Source organism: Lithobates pipiens, unplaced genomic scaffold (assembly GCF_037356315.1).
Source record: "Lithobates pipiens isolate NorthernLeopardFrog02 unplaced genomic scaffold, aLitPip1_a1.2 Scaffold_22, whole genome shotgun sequence".
NCBI classification, from domain to species: Eukaryota; Metazoa; Chordata; class Amphibia; order Anura; family Ranidae; genus Lithobates; species Lithobates pipiens.
This window is the reverse complement of record NW_027507784.1, coordinates 43,122,859-43,145,232: the sequence shown is the minus strand read 5'-3', so window position 1 is coordinate 43,145,232 and position 22,374 is coordinate 43,122,859. Positions and strand designations below refer to the sequence as shown.

Sequence of the window (22,374 nt, the reverse complement as noted above, 5' to 3'; positions counted from 1 at the left end):
TTCAGTACACTACTGTGAAGGGAGGGTGGGGATGATGTGATGGGGTGGCTGAGAATTACTTTGAAGGGTAGACTATGAAGTGGGGGACTGTGATGTGAGGGGGGCTGAGGACATGTAAGAGCAGGATTGTGATATAGGGGATGTAAAGGAGTCTTTGCACGAATATGCGATTCGGACCTCTGCTGGAAGAAAATTTTACTGATCGGACCTGTAACTTTAATTCAATACCCCTGTTTTAAAGTAAAAGAAAAGGTCAAAACTTTAGAGTCTGGATACGGTAGGGAAAGGTTTTTTTTGCCATGCTTTTTTTTTTAGGAAGATTTTCCTTTTTCCTTCCTTTTTATAAACTCAAGCAGAAGTGAGAAGATATATTTTCCATGTGAAGAAAATCCCCTCCTAGACCCTCGTATATAAAAAAAAAAGTGTTCTATTGGAAGATTTGCCCCTCCGTTCTGGTTCTAGTGGCAACTGTGGTGGGACACAGACCTCAGTGAAAACCTGACAGTGCATATTTCAACTGGGATACAAACAGCTGTAGCTGCCAATATTAACCTTTGCTCCCAATAAAAATCATATGCTTTAAACCTTGAAGCTATAAAACTTTTTATGGCTTTATCTTCACAAAGTCTTGGCCGTGAGAGACTTTAGATCAGGGGTCTCCAAACTACGGCCCTCCAATTGTTCAGAAACTACAGTTCCCATCATGCCTAGTCATGTCTGTGAATGTCAGAGTCTTACAATGCCTCTTGGGATACGTAGTTCCGCAACAGCTGGAGAGACGTAGTTTGCAGATCACTGCTTTAGAGATTATTTTCACACTCGCATTCAATTTCCTGATACTTCGCGATCTACCTCCCTCCGGTAAACAATGTACAGGGGTTCTAGACAGAGCTGCTTGCCTGTAAAACTTTCGTAGACAAAAACATTTTCATAAAAATTTTCATCAGCGGCATATTTACAATGACCGAAACGAAAAGTACACTGCATTGTCGTCCATTGACGAAAAGTATGACAAAAATCAATTCCGTTTTTGTCAGCAAACTTTGACACCTTAAAGAGGAAGTAAACCCTGGAGGGTGTTACTTCCTTTTTGTCTCCCTGCTAAGGTGAAGCATAATGGACTACTGTGCATCGCATAGTAGCCCATTATGTGTCACTTACCTGACACAGGAGCCAGCGATGTCACCGCTGTCCCCTGTAGCACGAAGCGTCCATCTTCGTCTGGGTATCGCTGCTCCGGCCACTCACAGCGCCGGAGCAGCGATGACGTCACTCCCACGCATGCACGCGGGAGCCACCACTAACGGCCGTTAGCGGCATCCTCAGTGCGCCTGCGCGCCGTAGACAGCGGTGCCTGTCTTTTTGCCAATATCTCCTAAACCGTGTAGGTTTAGGAGATATTTCATGGACCTACAGGTAAGCCTTAATCTAGGCTTACCTGTAGGTCAAAGTTGGTTGTAAGGGTTTACAACCACTTTAAAGTGTTACTAAACCCACAACAGTAAAATATGTCTTTATATGCAGCATAGCATGCTTTTTTATACTCACTGTGGAATTAAGTGGTTAATCCTCTGCATTGTGTAAAAAGGCTCTTTTGATCCTATATGGCTAGATTCTTCCCCTCCTGCACTGTCTATCTTGGCAAGGCCGTATAATACAGTGAGGGTAGCCATCCTGCACATGCTCAGTTTAATCTCTATCGCTGGAGAGAACATTTCCTGTTTCAGTTGAACTGTCCAGTTCCCATGATATTGACATCACACATGTGGGCATGTATGCAGGCTATAGTGGAAATCTCCTCCTACCTGAAAACTCAACACTGGACAAACTATGTGTCAGGGCTGGGCTCAGCCCTTCCTTCTCAAAGCTAGTCGCTCAGCTGTCGGCTAATTGCCAGCTCCAATCTCTCCACAGTGACTCAGCTGTTGATGATATCCTACTCGTCAGTCCTGCCTACTTAGGGTCGGTTCACACTGGGACGACTTGTCAGCCGACTTAGGTGCCTGGCAAGTCGCGTCCCGTTCTGTACAATGCAACCGTTCTAATCGGAGCGACACAAGTCGCTCCGACTTAGAAAAAGGTTCCTGTACGACTTTGGGGGCACCTTGAGGCAACTTGCATGGACTTCTATAGAGAAGTCGTTATGCAAGTCGCCGCAGCTGTCCTGTCCAGGTCGCCTGAGGCAGTCGCGCTGCAAATCGTGCTGCCTCAGTGTAAACAGACACTTAAGCCATCCAGCCCAGATGATCTCTGCCTTCGCCTTGGTCACATCTCTAGAGACGCTCTCCTGTGTTCCTGTTAAAGACTTTCTTGGCTGACATTCCTTCTGGCTCCAGCAGTTTGCTGTTTTACTACGCTGTCCTCTGGCTCCCTGACGTTTTGACTTGTCTGACTATCTGTTCCAGTTCCTGAACTCTGGCTATGTTTTGACTGCGTTTACTCTGTTTTTGTTTTTTTTTTATTTATTTTATTTATTTTTTAATTAAATATTATTATTAAACAAGTGAGATTTAACTGTACTTATGTCTCAGTCTGATTCATGGTTTCTGACATTGTGCAGTTTATCATGTGACTGTGCTATACAGATCAGCCAAAAAGGAATATAATGGCAATATTTTAATGTAAAAAGATGTATAAGCAGCTGGCACTGTGGGGGGGGGGGTGCAGAGGAACTTTTTTTTTTTTTTACTGGGTTTAGTAATACTTTAAGTAAGGGCAAATATAGCATATAAATAAACAACCCTACGTGAAAATGTAAAAATTGCTGACACAAAATTTCCTTCATTCCTCATAGAAGAAGAAAATCCAGGAATTGTCTAGCAAATGAAGATGGAGACGTTAAATGAAGGAGATTGACATCCATCAGACACTAAATGACTTTCAGAGGGGTAGATCTGATGGCGAACCTTGGCAACCCAGATGTTTTGGAACTACATTTCCCATGATGCTCAGGCACTCTGTAGGTGAGCAACATGGGAAAGTAGTTCCAAAACATCTGGGGTGCCAAGGTTCTCCATCGCTGGGCCCATCTTTAAAGGGGTTGTAAAGGTAATTTTTTTATTTTCTACATAGGTTCCTTTAAGCTAGTGCATTGTTGGTTCACTTATCTTTTCCTTCGATTTCCCTTCTAAATTTTTTTTTCTTTGTTTTCTTTGTCTGAATTTCTCACTTCCTGTTCCTCCCCAGTAAGCTGTTCTGGCTGACTAACCACCAGCTCAGATGATGGTGAGAAGTTTACTGAGGAGAAACAGGAAGTGAGATATTCAGACAAAGAAAAAAAACATTTAGAAGGGAAATCAAAGGAAAAGGTAAGTGAACCAACAATGCACTAGCTTAAAGTAACTTATGTAGAAAATAAAAAATATACCTTTACAACCCCTTTAAATGTAGATGAGGAATCCAGTACTCTTAGTGAAACGAGGCAGAAAAGTGATGGGAGATAGACAAGTTAAGAAGAGAAACCAGGAGAATTTCCTAACTCTCCTCCATGTTACCCTCTGTAACTCTGTAAAGCAAATGGCTGCCTGATTGGATATAGACCGATTGGTAAGTTTGGTTAAGTGTTCAGTTTACCTAGTTTTGGTAAATCTCAAGTTGATTGTTTAAAGATTGTACAGTAACATGTATTGTAAGCTTAAGCTAAAAGATGAGCCAGGAACACAATGCCCAGTAATATAATGGCCTACATATTATCACGGTGTAAAGCCTGGTACTCGGCACTAGTTTTTTTTTTTTTTTCATAGGCTGAGAGCAGTGATCGGGAGCTGGTCACCTGCTGCTTTTTCCAGCATGTTTGTCCGACAGAAGTCCACCAAACGCCGCTTCTGCCGGACCAGCTCTGAGCTGCCATACACACGGGCGGAATGTTGGATGTTTTTTAATAATTTTGAAAAAACCAGCAAAAAACAGTGCATGGATAATACGATGACAATGGAATCACGTAGCATAAATCCTGTCTGGATAGACTTATTCTCAGTTTATCAGTATATCCATATATCTCCTTATATAAAATAAAATGGCCAGTCCTCTCATATGAACCAAGGCAGGCACGGACACCAACGACAACAATCTGTTTGTCTGTAGCATTCTCTGCAACACTCTATAGGTATAAGGTAGGTACTCTTACCAGAAATGTTGGACCTACATGCCCCACGTCAGTGGGTCTAAAAGGCTTGTAATCCTGAAGGAGTATATTCCGACTTCAAATGGAAATGGGTCGTGATGTGACGTTCCTCCTATAGGCGTCCTTGGTCCTAGATCGAGGTGGGTGAAGTCACCGAATCCGAGCCGCTGCTTTCTCCCATTCAGGGGTGGTAATATCACCGAGGCCAAGTGTATTTAAATTTCAGCAACGGGGCCAGTACAGAAGGCATATATCAGGAAAAAGAAAGAGGGCTCCGGATGGTGTAGGTAAAAAAAAAAACAGATTGGTTTTATTAAAAATGGACATATTGTACAAATATAAAAAGTGATCACAAAAAAAACGAATTGGATAAGAGAAAAAAAAGCAATGTGGGGTGCAAGTAATGCTTCCTGATGCGTTTCGACACAAGCGATCATCAACAGGGGCTGACCATTTTATTTTATATAAGGAGATCTATGGATATACTGATGAACTGAGAATAAGTCTATCCAGACAGGATTTATGCTACGTGATTCCATTGTCATCGTATTATCCATGCACTGTTTTTTGCTGTTTTTCACATTATTACAGTTATCACATTATGTCTATGATGTTTAAATGTGCTTTATAATAAGCTTATAACTTCCTTATTAGAAGCATAGCTTGTTTATACTTATATAGTATTCGTCCTCTGGTTTCAGAGTACATTCACTTCTTAGCGCTAGATTTTTGGTTTTCGCGTGTGTTTGAACTTTGTTTGAGTGTTAGCTGCTGGGTTCACTTAAGTAGCGCAGTGTTTTCCCCTTTCTTTCATTTTATTGAACCGGCCAATGTCACCCGACATTCGGCCCGTGTGTACGGAGCTTTACACTATAATGTAGATGTCATTCCTGGACTTTAGCCTTATATTGAACAATCCCACACTCTCGTGGTGTATATTGCTGAATGATAGGTTTGAGGGAAGATGGAGATAATTGTGAGTAAATTAAAAAATTTAAAAATATATATCTTGTAATTTTGTTCTACAAGTACATCCTTGATAAAGTGTTTCAAGAAACGTGATGGAAGAAATTTAGAATAATCTACTGTTTCTGAGGTGTAATTACAATCAATATGAACAGGGTAATCTTCAGTTTTTTTATATGTAACTATATGTTCATAAGCAGGCCATTTTTCTTGTGATTAAACTATGTTTTTGTTATTTATGTTTTGTTAAAGTAAAATAATATGAAAAGTCTCAAATCTTTACATTATTGGCTAGTTTATGCATATCACAGTATCCCTATGGCAGTGATGGCGAACCTTGGCACCCCAGATGTTTTGAAACTACATTTCCCATGATGCTCCACTACAGTGCAGAGTGCCAGAGCATCATGGGAAATGTAGTTCCAAATCATCTGGGGTGCCAAGGTTCACCATCACTGCCCTATGGTCTTTAACCATAGGATTCTATATATCAAAAGGAGAAACGGATATAGGGGACTTTTTAAAGTGCCAAAAATTACCCCAGATGACGGACACGGGACCTTTTTGTTAAAATTGTAAATCTTTTTAATTTTATCCACGATAATTCAAATCAATACATTAAGCACAAATGAAATGATGATGAAATCAAATGTCAAGCCATCCCCTGTATGTTCTGTTATAGGTTTTAGATATATATTTTTTTAGATTTTTGTAATTGTGAGCGCGGTTGAAATTTCTGCCCTGTATGCTAATCTCTGCCACCAGAACCACACCCTCCCGTAAGCCTATATGGATGTAGTTGAATATCTTTTTGTACTCCTGTTATTTGTATATTAATATTCATCTATCCTCTAATATATCAAGCTCTCCTGAAGAAGCACTAATTACGAAACGCGTTGAGACCTCTGGACACTGCACAATATATAAACATCTAATCTCCTTGAAGCATCCATATTCCTTCATTATTTGTAATTTAACTACCTCTTTATATACATATTGGCTTACAGAGGGGTGGTTCTGGTAGCAGAGATTAGCATACAGGATATATTATTTTATTTCATGATGTGTTCTATGGCTTGATTTCAATCATGTTGGATAAATTAAAAGATTTAACATTTTAACAAAAAGGTCATGTGTCTCTTTCCTGGGGTAATTTTTGGCACCTTAAAATTCCCCTATCTCTGTTTTCTCCGTTTGGTATATAATTTTGTTTTTGGGATTTGGTACCATGCGTGTCATGTTACATCTCTAGTTAAACTTAGGATTCTATCCTAGCACTTTATTTGTCTTTAGACCCAGGTCTAACCTCACTAATCTTTAATTATACACGGCCTAGGTAAAATGTTGTAAAATATGTACAGTATACATAATGTATATTGCGGTTGTTTATGATTATTTTTTTTTTACTTTAATAAACTTTGGTTTGTGTGGAAGTTCTTTGTTTTGTTTTTTATTTAGAAAAAAAATAAAATAAAAAAACAAACTAAAATTCATTTGGGCTTTGTCATCCAGCTTAATATATTATACAACATAATGTATACAGTGTATAACATGAATGCAGTACAGTGGGTCGGGAGCATAATGTACACCATTACGTGTACAGTGCATGGGTCATAATGTATGTAATGTGCAGTGGTCAGGAGTATGTCATACAAAGCCCAGCATACAGAGCCCATTGATCAGGTGTAGGAATTGTACAAGATAGTGTCTGTCTTGCAAGTGTCAGAAGTGAGTAACACACAGGGTGCAGGGGTTAGCATTACATAATGCAGAGTACAGGGCTAAGGAGTGTATAATGCACAGAGTGTAATGGCCAGGAGTGTGCAATGCGAGTAAAGGGACTAGTCTTCAGTTTATTAATAATGCAGAGAATGTAGGGACCAGGTGTGCATAATGCAGAGTGAAGTGCTCAGAAATGCGTAACGCACAGAATGCAGGGCTCAGAAGTATATAACTTCCAGAGTCCAGGGGTTAGGAGTGAGTATTGCACAGAATGAAAGGCTCGGGTGTGCATAATGTACAGAGTGAGCAAACCTAATCTGGAAGAGCTGTGCATGGCAACCAATTGGCTTCTTGACCTTGTTCAATTAATGAAAATTTCAAGATAGAAGCTGGTTGGTTGCCATGTGCAGCTGCTCCAGATTTTGGCTGCCCAGTTTTAGTAAATTCCTCTAATGCTGGCCATACATTATACAATTTTCTTCTATAGATTTCCTTTAGATTTACCAAAACCATATAATATGAGGTCAAATCTAAACACTTTCAATTTGTGTGCAATCAGACAGGCCCTTGTACCACACAGTTGAAGGTAAATCTAAAGGAAATTGAATAAGAAAATTGTATCGTGTATGGCCAGCTTAAAGAGGAATTAAACTCTGATGGGTTTACTTCCTCTTTCATTCCCTGCAAAGGCAAAGCATAATGGACTACTATGCATCGCATAGTAGTCCATTATGTGTCACTTACCTGACACAGGAGCCAGCGAAGTCACCGCTGTCCCCTGTAGTCTGGCGTATCCATCTTCTCGGTGGGTCTCGCTGCTCCGCCGCTGTCATTCGGCGAAGCCGCGATGACGTCTCTCCCGCGCATGCGCACGGGAGCCGACACACGCGGCATCTTCGTTGTTGACGATGCCACGCTCAGTGCGCCTGCGCGCCGCTGTCTACGGTGCATATATCTACGGGCAAATGTCTCCTAAAACCGTATAGGTTTAGGAGATATTTCTTGGACCTACAGGTAAGCGTTAATCTAGGCTTACCTGTAGGTCAAAGTGTGTTGTAAGGGTTTACCACCACTTTAAGAGTGCAGGGAACAGATGTGCATAACACACATAATAGAGGGACAAGAGTGCGTGATACAAAGTGCAGGGGTAGGAAGTGCATAATGCACAAAGTGCGAGGGCTCAGAAGTGCATAATGCACAAAATTAAGGGATCAGGAGTGCATAATGCCAATAGTACAGGACTCGAGTGCATAATGCAGACAGTGTAACAGGCCAGAAGTGTGTAACACAGAAAGTGCAGGAGCCAGAAATACATAATGCACAGAATGAAAAAGCTGGAGTGGATAACAGTGTGCAGGGCTCCAGAGTGGGTAACACACAGAGTATGGGGATCAGGGGCAGTTGTAGAGGAGAGAAGTCCATTATGCACAGAGTGCAGGGGTTAGCAGTGCATTATGCACAGAGTACAGCAGTCAGGAGTGCAACGGTCAGGAGTGGTTATTGCACAGAGCACAGAATGCATGGATCAGGAGTGCATAAAGCAGAATGTGCAGGGGTAAAGAGCATGTAACTCACAGGCAAAAAGAAATTACCCTCTTCTCCCAGTTCAAACCTCCCGACATCCCCCCCCCCCCATCATATCCCCCATAGTACAGCTCTCCCCCAACAGCCCCAATTCCCCACCCAGTATAGATTTCCCCCCACCACCCTATACTCCCCTCATCACAGACCCCCCCCCCATCACACCTCAGTACAAACAACCCCCAGTACAGACTCCTGTTACAGCCCAATACAGGTACCCTAGTACTGACCCTAGTACTGACTCCCCAGCGCAACCCCTCATTACAGATACCCCCAGTGCTGACTCCTTCCCAGCCCAGCCCCTCAGTACAGAAGCCCCACCCAGCCCCTTATCAGTACAGATCACCTCCCACTACAGACTACCTCCAGTAGAGAATCCCTCCCTCCCTTCCCTGATATACATGTGTGCTCCTTTGTCAGGCATCTGAAGCCATGAAGGGCCTCCCAACCCCTGGCCGGGGGCCCTTCTCTCTGAGTCCGGTGGTGGAACACCAGGGCCCGGTCACAAGTGTGACCTTTGTGACCCTGGTAGTTCCACCACTGTTGTCAGTCACTTTTTTATTTTTGTTATTTTATCTTTTTTTTTTTTTTACAATATTATTTATTACCATTTTTTTGGGGGGCTTTGGTGAAATATCAGTGGTATGATGTTCCACCTTTGAGACGGAGAAAGGAGATTAACCACTTGGCAACCGCTTCATGGGGCTATATGTCGGCAGAAGGGCTCGTACAGGCAAAATCACGTACCTGTACGTTGCCCTTTAAGAGGCGGCCAGTGGGCACGTGCGTGCCGCAGCAATCTCCGTGTGTCGGGGAGCGGGTCCCGCGGACTCGATCGCTGTGGGGATACCCGCGATTGCCTCACAGGGAGGAAGAACGGGGAGATGCTGATGTAAACAAGCATCTCCTCATTCTGCCTAGAGACACTCTCACTGATCTCTGCTCCTTGTGATCAGAGCAGAGATCAGTGACGTGTCATACACAGCCACGCCCCCCCCCACAGTTAGAAACACGCCCCAGGACACACCTAGTGGTTAACCCCTTCACTGCCAGTGTCATTATACAGGAATCAGTGCATTTGTATAGTACTGATTTTTGTATAAATGACAATGGTCCCAAAAATGTGTCAAAAATGTCCGATGTGTCCGTCATAATGTCGCAGTCACGATAAAAAACGCTGATCGCCGCCATTTAAAAAAATATATATATATATTAATAAAAATGCCATAAAACTATTCCCTATTTTGTAAACGTTATAACTTTTGCGCAAACCAATCAATAATCGCTTATTGCAATTTTTCCTTTTTTAACAAAAATATGTAGAAGAATATATTTTTGGGGGATATTTATTATAGCAAAAGGTAAAAAATAACGCGTTTTTTTTTTCAAAATTGTCGCTCGTTTTCTGTTTATAGCACAAAAAATAAAAACCGCAGGGGTGATAAAATACCACCAAAAGAAAGCTCTATTTGTGGGGGAAAAAAAGAACGTAAATTTTGTTTGGGAGCCACGTTGCACGACCGCGCAATTGTCAGTTAAAGCGACGCAGTGCCGAATCACAAAAAGTGCTCTGGTCAGGAAGGGGGGTAAATCCTCCCAGGGCTGAAGTGGTTAAGCACACACCCCTCAGTCTCCATCTCTGCTGCTTTAGCTGCACCGGATGGATGGACAGGAATAGCTCATTTTCATTGGGTGAATCCTAGGAAAATTTTCACAAATTTGACTTCATTCACAGCATAAATGTTTAACGAAGAATTCTGGGCAAATATTGGGCAAAATCACTAATAAATAAACCTCTAAGTGGTATGGGCTTAGGTTTCATTCCCAGACCAACACACACAATAGTGGTGTAGCTCTACTATAAATGCCTGAATCCCCATTGGAGAGATTTCTCATCAGTTCCTGTCCGGATGGGGATATCTCCCGAATAGGGACATAGATGGCAATAAAAACCTGACAGAAGATCTAACACACCAGGGCTCTATCCAAAATAAATAAAACGTTTTGCCTGGAGTTGTGCTTTAACTTGTCATGTCAAGGTCTCTTTTTTTTTACAGACCAGGTTCTGACAGCAGTGTCACTTCCAGTATCCTACAGATCTGATTAATACATCACCAGCCAGAAAAAAAAAAAATGGTTTAGCTTCATTCTTTGGACGACCTTTTGATTTCTTAAGGCTGGGTTCACACTATTGCCGCATGCGGCTCACAGCAGGAGTCCGGTGCATTTTTGGCTAAATTCGGACCTGAAAGGACCAAAAGACGCACAGGGCTCATGTGCAGAATTCGCACCGGAGCCGCATCGGAGGTATGTGAACCGACTCTATAGAGAGCCGGTCAAAATCTCCTGCTATTGCGAATTGGATGTGGAGAAATCCACATCCAATTCGCAATGGTGTGAGCCCAGCCTTAGTCTCTTCTCACAATAAACTGTATGGTTATACTGTCTTGTTGGGTCCAAAGTTCTATTCCATAGAAGCCATGATTTCTATACATTGCACTGAATGATGTGTCTGAAATAGCTGGTTCTGTAATATTTGTACTATTCAGGCCAATGGGGTGTAAAGCAAAGATTTGCATGTCCTGAAGTGAGAAATATTCTTATTTTGGGATAAGGGACGGAATGAGATGTGAATACCTTCTATTCTACGCTTTACCATCCTTTGCAAGCAAAAAATGTATCCACTTGACCTCCGGAAGGTTTTACCCCCTTAATAACCAGAGCATATTTTGCTATTCACCACTGCACTACTTTAACTGCCAATTGCGTTGTCATGCAACACTGTACGCAAATAACATTTATGTCTTTTTTTTTTTTTTTTTTTTTTACACAAAAAGCTTTCTTTTGCTGGTATTTGATCACGATTGTTTTTTTTTCTTTTTTCTTTTTTTTTTTTTTTTCATTCTATAAACAAAAAAAGATATTTTGAAAAAAAGCCCAAGATTTTCTACTTGCTGCTATAAAAAATATCCAATAAAAAAGTAAACAAAATCAAGTTTCTTCATAAATTTATTCTAAAATGTTTTCTGCTACATCTTTGGTAAAAAAAAAAAAAAATCACAATAAGTGTATTTTTATTGGTTCATGTAAAAGTTATAGCGTCTACAAACTATGGTATATATACTGGAATTGAAAGGGGAGGTCCACCCTAAAAAAAAAAAAAAAAAAAAAAAATGCATAAAAAGGCTCCAAAAAAATAAAAATAAAAGTTTTCACTTACCAGAAATGGCTGTTGCTAGGCAGATCATCCTAATCTGCCTCTTCTTATTCCGCGGTGATCTTCTGTCTTCTCCTCCTCGTGTTGTCTTCTGGGGAATGGGGCGCGGTGTGTTCTAGGAACTGTGTGTGTCCCAGAACACAGCGCGTCCCATTCACAAAGCGATGCGCGCCTTGCACATGAGCCAAGGGACGAGTCGGCCTCAGGAGGCCGACATCGCGGGAACCCTAGAAAGTTAAGTGCTTATTAAAAGTCAGCAGCTACAGTGTTTTGTAGCTGCTGACTTTTAAATTTTTTTTATTTTTTTTCGCTGGCAGCGTTACTGGTGATGGCGGTGATTCAGTGACTTATAGTGGGACTGTGATAGCGTGGCGGGCAATTTTGCACTAACAGACCCCCTCTGGGAGGCACACTAACTGACTGACACTGCCATTAATGGTGAGACTAATAGAGTGATTAGTATTAATACTGTACACTGTACTAATGGCATTTATCAAAAAAATTAAATAGATCCCGTTCCCTTAAAGCATGTTACACAGCACAGTGCTTGTGCCGTGTCATTTGGCCCCCCGTATATAACCTGAAAAACCTGGCTGACCCTGCCTGGCTATACCCTCCCCCCTGTAAACTGACCACAGTTTGCCATGGCTGCTGAGCCCTGACACCGTGGTCAGTTTACGCGCCTCCGACATCCGCAGCTCTCCTCTCTGCTCTATCCCACCCCCCCCCCCCGCCTGTCTGTCAACTCCGTCCACTCCTCAGTCCTCCCCTCCTGCTGCAATCATAACTACAGTATAACTATAAAATAACATGTATCCCTGATATGTGTCTGATCTATATAAAAAAGATGCAGGGGGGGGTGTTGAATGTAGTCTCGGGGGTTGACGGGGATTTCTGGGGCGAGTGATTTGTCAGGTGAATGGCTGGTTTTAGCACTTATATCATCCCAAAACCATGCTTGATATGGTGTCAGGATGATCAAATCATATTATTTCTATTACTACATTACTACATTGTAATATATAATGAAATAGTTCAACTCACCATAATGCACAATCAGTGGGAACCCTGAGCTTGTCACTTGCCACCAGATGCAGCATGCCACCGTCGCCTGCTACCAGATGCAGTGTGACACTTGCCACCGTCACATGCCAGTAGATGCCGCGTGTCACTTGCCATTGTGGCAGTGTGGCCCGGGGACCTGTTTTAGAGCATGCTGGTGTGGGCCCAGAGAAGATAGAGGAGGTGGTTGGCAGTGGCTTTGCTAGGGTTGGTGTCAGCCCACCGGTGCGGTAAAACATGGTGTCACCTCCTGCCAAGTAAAGTCCCCCCTCAGTACAGACCCCCCTTCATTAAGTATAGACCCCTCTCCCTCATTATAGATCCCCCTCCTTCAGTACAGACCCCCCCTCCCTCAGGATAGATCCCCCTCCCTCAGTACAGATCCCCCTCCCCAATAAGTACCAACCCCCCCAATAACTATAGACCCACGCTAAGTACAGACCCCCCCCCCCCGCTCAGTACAGATCCCCGCTCAGTCCAGACCCCCCTCAGTACAGACCTCCTTACTTTCATGCAGGGGAGGTCACAGCTCCCCTCGGCTTGTCTGTGCTCCGGCGGGTGCCAGTCTTGGCTCCCCTCAGCTCGGGTGTGTTCGTCTGTGCTCGGGTGGGGGGGCATCTCAGCTCCCCCCGGCTGGAAGTAGATGCAGCTGGAGGCAGAGCGAGTGCCAGCGCTATAGAAGGGTTTGTTCGCTCTGTCAATTTCATTCCGGGACACTGTATTGTCCTGGAATGAAGGTGCCCGGGACCTGGGACATACCTGCTAATTGCGAGAATGTCCCGGGCAATCTGGCACACGTGGGTACCCTACGCTCACGTGACTCCTCGGCTCTCTCTCCTCCCCGGCTGATGTCAGTGGGAGTTCTTGGCCCCTCCTGCTGTAGCTGTCAGTCGGGGAGAGGAGAGACGTGAGTGCCTGGAGACGTTCTAATATACGGTAGAAATCTGCATCTTTTATATATAGATCAGATACTGGGATACATAATGTTATTTTACTGAGAGGATTGTCTGGTTATACTGTAGTGGCTTAACAACCACTTTATCTGTGTTTCTAACAGGTGTAATACAGTATGTGCTGCTTATGCTTACAGATCTGGAATTTTTTTCTCCCTGATTTGTGTACAGACTGACCACAGCCGATCAGCAGGTCTCAGCCATAAATCATTGGCTGGGGCCTGCTCACAAAATCTCGCTGTAGCTCGCGCCCCTAACCCGGAACAGGCTGGATGACGTGCATGTATGTGATCCAGCCTGTCTGTGCCGCCTGCCCTGCCCGTAGCAAATGTACTGTGGGCATGTGGGAATTGGTTAAAGTAAGTCCTCTGCTTTTTGTATTCTTATGAGCTTACATGCAGAAAAGTAGATACCTTAACAAAGTGAAAGAATGTCTGTTTGTTATCACTGTCTTCTGGTTATATTGCCTGTCCTTGACTCTGTGTTCAGTCATAACATACCTTTCCACCTCTAACCTAAATGACAAGTGAGAATCTCAGCTAAGGTCCTTACAGAAAGCAAACAGACCGAATGAAACATTCAGAACAACATGGATTATGGGAAGACAGCTGTCCTCCTGTTGCTTCTCTATTATACAAGTCAAGTAGAGAGTACAGTACACACTGCATATCAGTGGCTGCCCCCCGACACCTCCTCCGCCCTCCCTAGCTATACGCACAGCCCCTTTCAGGACACAGAACGCATGAATTACTGGGGCGGGGATAGGTGGGGGGCGTGTATTTTGAAGCATGTGATTAGAGCCAGAGGCTCTAATAGGCTCCAAAATAGGGTGGGCTCGGGGGTGCAGAGCACTGCATCCCGAGCCCACCATGTTCTGTGGTATTGGCTATTTTCACACTAACATTCCCCCCTGCCAATCAGGAGGCAGGTCTGTGAGACCTGTTTCCCAATTTGCCAAAGCCTCAGGCGATCCTATTGGCTGCCTAGCACTTTCGAGAACAGAGAGGAGACGCGGGAGGAGCGGACAACGGAGCCAATGCCCGCACCTGAAGAACAGAGGAGACCATAGCCCCAGCCCTAGATTGGGTAGGTGCCTTACTGCTGGCTGCCGGATGGGCGGAGAGGGGGCTTTCTCTGTCCTGGGCGGGGGGTGGGTTGTCAGTTACCCGCCATGGCCCGGGAGGGGTAATTGTCAGCTGCCACTGTTGGACAGGGGGCTATGCATGGATCTGATTTTGCTGTCTCTGGTTCATTTGGTGAACCAGAGAGAGCATTTGGTGTTTCCCTGCCTATTGTTCTATGCTGTCCACATCTCCCCTGATATTTACTGTGCTTGGGTTATGTATCATGTAGATCAGTGTGTCTTTTCACCCTGCTCTACCTTGTTTTTAACTGTCTTCTTTTTCCCACTGTCACTTGCTTCTCTTTCTAGTAGGACTGCAATTGGAAAAGTATTCATTTTATAGCAGTCACTGCTGGAACATGACTGTTGTATGAATGTTCTGACCTGATCTGTAATGCTGAGCTATACACCCTGATCTGTAATGCTTGGCTATATACCCTGATTTATGAGGCGGAGCTGTATACCCTGATCTGTAATGCTGAGCTGTATACCCTGATCTGTAATGCTGAGCTGTATACCCTGATCTGAAATGCTGAGCTGTATACCCTGATCTGAAATGATGAGCTATATACCCTGATCTGTAATGCTGAGCTGTATACCCTGATCTGTAATGCTGAGCTGTATACCCTGATCTATAATGCTGAGCTGTATACCCTGATCTGTAATGCTGAGCTGTATACCCTGATCTGAAATGCTGAGCTATATACCCTGATCTGTAATGCTTAGCTATATACCCTGATTTATGAGGCGGAGCTGTATACCCTGATCTGTAATGCTGAGCTGTATACCCTGATCTGTAATGCTGAGCTGTATACCCTGATCTGAAATGCTGAGCTATATACCCTGATCTGTAATGCTGAGCTATATACCCTCGATCTGTGTGGCTGTGCTGTATACTCTGTCCTGTGATTCTGGGGCTGTATACTCCTGACACTATGAGTGGAAGCACGTGGAATACAGGGGACAGAGTGAGTGGATTCTATAAGGGTTGTGGCTTATGAGAAGTCCTAAAACCATCCTAAAACTTCACTAACTGCCACTGCTGCATATATGCAACCCAAAAAAAAAAACCAGGAAGGCACTCCCACCGTGGCGGTAGGAGGTGCTGGTCCCAACATCTGCTACATCCCTACGATACCTTGGAATAGAGCCATCACTGGCGGCAAAAGATTTAGTAATCTTGTAAATCCAGTTTTGGATTACATTGTTTAACCACTTCATCACTGGGCCTATTCTGATCCTTTTCTGCTACATGTAAAAATCGACATTTTGTTTTGTAGAAAATGACTTAGAACCCCCAAACAATATATTTATATATATACATTTTTAAGCAGAGGCCCTAGAGAATAAAATGGTGAGTGCTGTGATCGTTTATGCCACGTGGTACTTGCACAGCAGTTTTTCAAACGCAATATTTTGGAAAAGATACAATTTCGTGAATTTTAATGCACAAAAACCCAATAAAGTATAAAAGATGATGTTATGCCGAGTAAATAGATACCTAACATGTCATGTCACTTAAAAATTGCACACACTCATGGAAAGACACCAAACTACGATACATAAAAATCTCCATAGTAAAGCTTAAAAGCCTTTACAGGTTACAAGTTTAGAGTTACAAAGGAGGTCTTGTGCTAGAATTATTGCGCTCACTAAAACGCTCAAGGCAATACCTCATATGTATGGTGCAAACACCGTTTACATGAGGGTGTGCGACTTATGGATGTGTTCAACTTTGCACACAGACGGGGTTTGGGCGTGTGTACAATTTTTTTTATTTTTATTAATTTCGTAATTTTACACTGTCTCTTTACATTTTTTTTAAATCCAATTTATTGCTATTAACGTCCCTTGTGATAGCATGGGCAGTGGCAGGTCCTCCTTGCTGAGAGATCATCTCCGCCACCTACCGGAGCCACAGTAGCGGCGGAGACAATCCTTTCCCCTGAGAGGAATGGAGCCTACCCTGTTTCCCCCGAAAATAAGACCTATCATGATTGTCGGTGATGGCTGCAATATAAGCCCTACCCCCCCCCATAAGCCCTAGTTAAAGTCTTGTAGGTCTTATTTTCAGGGTAGGGCTTATTTTTGGGGAAACAGGGTAGGGGGGTAGGGTTTATATTGCAGCCATCACCGACAATCACGCTAGGTCTTATTTTCGGGGGAAACAGGGTAGTTAGGGAAAGATGATCCCCACCCGGCTCCATATTATTGGATGACGGAAGCAACGTCACTTCCGCCCAATGGCTTTACATGGGAAATTTTTCTTTTTATCGAAAAAATAAACTTTTTTTTTATTGCATTTAAGTGTAAATGTTACACTTTTTGACCCCAGATCTCACATTAAAGAAGTCCTGTTATGATTTTTTTTTCTATAAGGGCACTTTCACGCGGGGGGGGGGGGGGGGGTCGTAGTCGGTAAAGTGCCGCTATTTTTAGTCATTTGAGCAGCGCTTTTCAGCCGCTAGCGGGGCGCTTTTAACCCCCCGCTAGCGAAAAAAAAAGGGTTAAAAGTGCCCGCAAAGCGCTAGCGCCTGAAAACGTCTCAGTGTGAAAGCAGTGTTTACATTCCTTGTAATAGGAATAAAAGGGATCCCCAAACTTTTTTTTTTAAAGGGACAGTGTAAAAATAAAACGCAAAACTGGTAACCTTTGGAGATTTTTAAGGGTAAAAGTTTGTCGCCATTCCACGAGTGGGCGCAATTTTGAAGCGTGACATGTTGGGTATCAATTTACTCTGCGTAACATTGTCTTTCACAATCTAAAAAAAAAAATTGGGCTAACTTTACTGTTTTACAAAAAATTGGGGGACCCCTAGTGGTGGACTTTTTAGGCACGTACAATAAACATCAAAATTATAAAGTACAAAAGGATTTTTTATTAAAGAGATATATTAAGAATACATATAAAATAAGGAATGTACAAACCGATTGATAATCAATATACACACTGGTTGCTCAAGACAACCTACGCGTTTTGGAGAGACAGAATCTCCTTCTTCAGGGGTGTGTATAGATATGTAAAACAGGTCTATTAGAGAAGAATAGAATATATAATTAAGAGACCTGTTTCACATATCTATACACACTGGCTGGTGGGTTTTGCACACATGTGGGGCAGAATAGTGTGATTTTTGATAAAGCTGAACTTACACTTTAGGGCCGTGTGTTCAAGACCTTATTGTTATTCTTTTTTATGCATGGTGTGGCTTTCTTTTTCTTTTTTTTTTTTGCAAAAAATAAATGTGCAGTCCATTTTGGTTACCGTATATTTTTAACTATGAAAAAGAATTGTACACAGTACCCGCTGTGATGCTTATATTCATTTGCGGATGCCTCTAAATATATTTTAGAAAAGCTATATTACAGATTAAAATGGACCCTGACCCCATCGCACCCGGTCCCGCTAACCTGGAGTCCGACGATCACCCGTTCTGACAGATCGTATAGCCGATTTAACAGTCCGGGGATTTTCAATCCTAGTGGACAGAACGGGCAACGCGGGTACTGATTGGTCGGCGCCGCCCATGTGATGGTGCCGACCAATTAGAATGCTCCTATATGTTCCTCCTTACGAGGTACGTTTAGGAGATAAAGCCGAGGGGATTTCTAAGCCCCGAACTGGTGAGGCTGCTATACGAGGTCTCCTAGCGGGTGATCGCCGGCTCCAGGTCAATGGGACCAGGGGGGGTGAGGAGGGGGACCTGTATAAGTTCAGCTTACAGATTTTTCTGTAACGGTGAATTTACCCTTTAAATATACTATGTACTGTGAATCTATATACTGTATATACAGTATGAATACGTTTTTCAAGATATTTGCTGCCTCCTAGTGGTCAGTTATAGTAACCACGTATAATGTAACCAAAGGCAGGGACAAAGATATAACATCTGTTTGAATATTTGTTAAAGCAGAGTTCCACCCAAAAGTGTAAGCTCCGCTTATCTGTTCCCCCCCCCCCCCCCCCCCCCGATGTCACATTTGGCACCTTTCGAGGGAGAAGGGATACCTGTCAAAAACAGGTACTCGCTCCCACGTCTGTGTAAGGGAACTGCAGCGACTTACGTCATTTATGGCCCCTTCTCCTTCCCCCCTGCGGCCTTCTGGGAGACACACACAGGTCCCAGAAGACAGCAGGGGCCATTCACACAAGCACAGTGCGAATCACGCATGCGCAGTAGGAAACGGGCTGTGAAGCTGCAAGACTTCACTTCCTGCTTCCCTTAGTAAGGGAAAGACTGGCGCCTGCACCCGGAGCGGAGGGATGGCTTTGGGTGACCGACATCACGGGCTCCCTGGATAGGTAAGTGTCCTTGTATTAAAAGTCAGCAGCTATGATCCAGGGCCCCCCCTTCTCTATGTCTTCTGGTCCATCGACACTTACCCCATCTAGACGGCGGGCACATCAGGCAGCAGCGGGGATCAGGCAGCAGGGGGCACAATGGGCAGTGGTGGGGATCGGGTAGCGGTGGGCACATCGGGTAGCGGTGGGAATTGGGGCATTGGCAGACATCAGGCTGCGGCGGGCATTGGGCAGCAGCTCCTGTGTCTTCTCCTCCTCGCTTCTGCCGTGTGTCTCCTCCTCTCCTCCTAGGCATCCAATTGGATCACCTGTCCTTTGAGCCAATTGGGTGATGGGTATCAGACCCGCTTCCCGATTGGCCAGGAGGAGGATCAGTGTTGCAACAGCGAATATTAATTTTCTGTTGAAAAACCTGGCACCACAAGCCCACCCTATTTTGAAGCCCTATTAGAGTCTCTGGCTCTAATCGGGTGCTTCAAATAAACACCCCTATCGCTGTAATTCATGCTCTCTGAATGGGCCTGACACATAGGGGATAGTGGCCATGGATCATAGCACAGGAATTAGGATGTGGCAGACAGGAAAGAGGCTCGGAAAAGCAGAACGAGAATAAAGGAAGGGAAAGAGGGAAAAAGAAGGAGTTGACATCAGGGGCCCAGAAAAAGTAAGGGGCCGAATAAAAAAAAAGGACATCAAGGAGTGGGTGAGGGAGCAGGGAAGGTACCCCAGAGGGCAGGCCAATCTATAAGTCCAATACATGAGTGGCAGTATAGGTAGACACGAACTAGCTCAGCCATGGTTGACAGATTTTGAGGAATTTATCATATGGGTCATCCCGGATCACCATTGGTTTCTTGTTGATAAATGTGCCCTGTATATGGCCCTTGACATTAAGTAGATGTAGATGATTTCCATGCCCTAGTTTTGTTGCCTTAAAGAAGGTATATCTTATTTCCATTGCAGAGTCCAGGTCAGTGCCCGGACCTGAAGTTGGAGTTCCCCTACAACTTGTGTATATCTGCTCCATAACTGCTACTATACCCAGTACTTTCTTTATAGTAACACACTAGCCAATGAAGTACGCAGTGAACTAGTAAGTTTTTTTTTTTTGCAGAGTAGATTAGGGACTGGCCAGAGAGGGATTACTCAGTTGGCCGTCTTAAACATGAATTGCAATGTATGTGAACTAAAAATCCCTGTTTTTATGCAACGTTTTCTTGAAAGGGTGTATAGCTATGGAATCAAGTCAGAATTCTGAGTTAAATTTTTTTTTTATATATAGAATTCTGAGATTGAAAGTCAGAATTTTGGAAAAAAAAAATGTTATAATGGCCCCAGGGCTCTTCCATATATAGCAGTATGCAGAGGGTTCATCCAGAATTTTCAGGGAGTTTTTATGCACGATTTCACACTGTATCCTGTGCCATCACTTTCTCTTCCTTTATGGGGATCGCACTGGCATGAATTGGTCCTTAAAGTGGTTGTAAACCCTTACAAACCACTTTGACCTACAGGTAAGCCTAGATTAAGGCTTACCTGTAGGTCCAAGCAATATCTCCTAAACCTATATGGTTTAGGAGATATTTGCCCGAAAACGGGCACCGCTGTCTACGGCGCATGCGCCGTAGACAGCGGCGTGCAGGCGCACTGAACGCGGCAGTTCCAAGAATGGAGCTGCCGCATTTGTCGACTCCCGTGCGCATGCGCGGGAGTGACGTCATCATGGCTTCGCCGAATGACAGCGGCGGAGCTGCGAGACGCCACCAGCAAGATGGATGCGGCGGACTACAGGGGACAGCGCGACTTCGCTGGCTCCTGTGTCAGGTAAGTGACACATAATGGGCTACTATGTGATGCATAGTAGTCCATTATGCTTTACCTTTGCAGGGAAAAAAAGAGGAAGTAAACTCATCAGGGTTTACTTCCTCTTTAAAGTAGGTAGTAAACTCTGTACTACCACTTATACCTACAGGTAAGCCAATAATAATACTTACTTGTAGGTATTGTGAATATCTACTAAACTTGCAACCGATACTGTCACCGGCGCATGCACTCTGATGGTCCGGGATACTGCGCCAGATCTTCAGAGCCCGTGCCATAAATGGTGGTTCCTGCATGCGTGTGCGGGGGGGTGACGTCATTGTGCCCCCGGCCACTCATGTAGCCAGAGACTGCCAACACGGAAGATTGAGAGATGATGGAAGCCCCCTCAAAGGTAGTCTCTCATAATGTGCTAATATGCAATGCATACCAGCACATTAGGACATTGCCTTTTAGGTGATCTTTTTTTTTTTCTTTAACTGTTTATACCACTTTTATGTAAATCTTGCATACAGAACATTTTTATTTCAAGTTGGCAAGTGAAACTCAAGTCTCATTTTTGTCGTGTTTTCCAGGCTACCCTTTCCTATTTTTCTGAAATAAAGTCTGTTGGTTACAGAGCACAATAACACAAGCTTAATTTTCCCTAAATTTACACACTCAACTCAAATTCAACTGGATTTGTTCTGTAATGTTGAAAGTATTTTGTAGGTTCTGCAAGCCACATCAGTTCTAACGAGTATCAGGAACCTACCTGGGGATGGAAAGTGTGGAGCCACAAACAAATCGCCCAATATAAGAGGGTGAATTGTACATGTCAAGACTCAGCAGTTTTCTTACACCTTAAATAATAGGGACATCTTTTGAGGACAGTAGGTGCACATTTACGACAGAGAGCAGAAACATACCTACAGGGGTTGCAATTGTGACCCAAACCCATGATGCAAGGGGCTCGTGCGCCCCCCTCCCCCCACCAATTCCCTGAACAGCTGGGTAGGAGGAGCGGCGGGGGTGGCATATAGAGGAATTCATCTCTCCATTTTCCTCCTGCAGCCACTGAATTCCCGCTGGAGGACGAGAAGGAGAAGCAGGCGTCCAGCGACTGCAGGAGAAAAATTGATAGATTTTTACCAATCACTGACACTGTCCATTCATAACTGCGGCATAATAAACTGTGTTTACTATGCTTCAGTTTGTGAATGAACAGAAAGCTCTCTACAGAGCTATTCCTGTCTATTCGTTTTGTGCTGCTGAAGCTGCAGAGATGGGGATTGGGGGCTGTGTCCTCAATCTCCTTTCTCTGTCTCAAATCAGAGGTCTATTTAGGCTCCTAAAAAATTGTAAAAAACAGTTAAAAAAAAAATTGTAAAAAAATAAATAACAATAATAAAAAACTACTGACACCAGTGGTGGAACTACCAGGGTCTTTAAAGGTCACATTTGAGACTAAACCCTGGTGTTCCACCACTGGGCTCGCAGGGAAGGTCCCCAGCCAGGGGTCAGG

The 22,374-nt window shown here is 43.7% G+C and overlaps 1 protein-coding gene across 1 annotated transcript in view; it reads left to right on the top strand.

The window, feature by feature from the left end:
- Nucleotides 1-3,288, top strand: part of LOC143923699 (natural cytotoxicity triggering receptor 3 ligand 1-like) — a 35,462-nt gene extending 32,174 nt beyond the window's left edge. Inside the window, exon 6 of the mRNA XM_077447503.1 lies at nt 2,795-3,288. Coding sequence (XP_077303629.1) covers nt 2,795-2,820 — 26 coding nt within the window. The 3' untranslated portion in view covers nt 2,821-3,288. The remainder of the gene's footprint in view (nt 1-2,794) is intronic.
- The last annotated feature ends 19,086 nt before the right edge of the window (nt 3,289-22,374 follow it).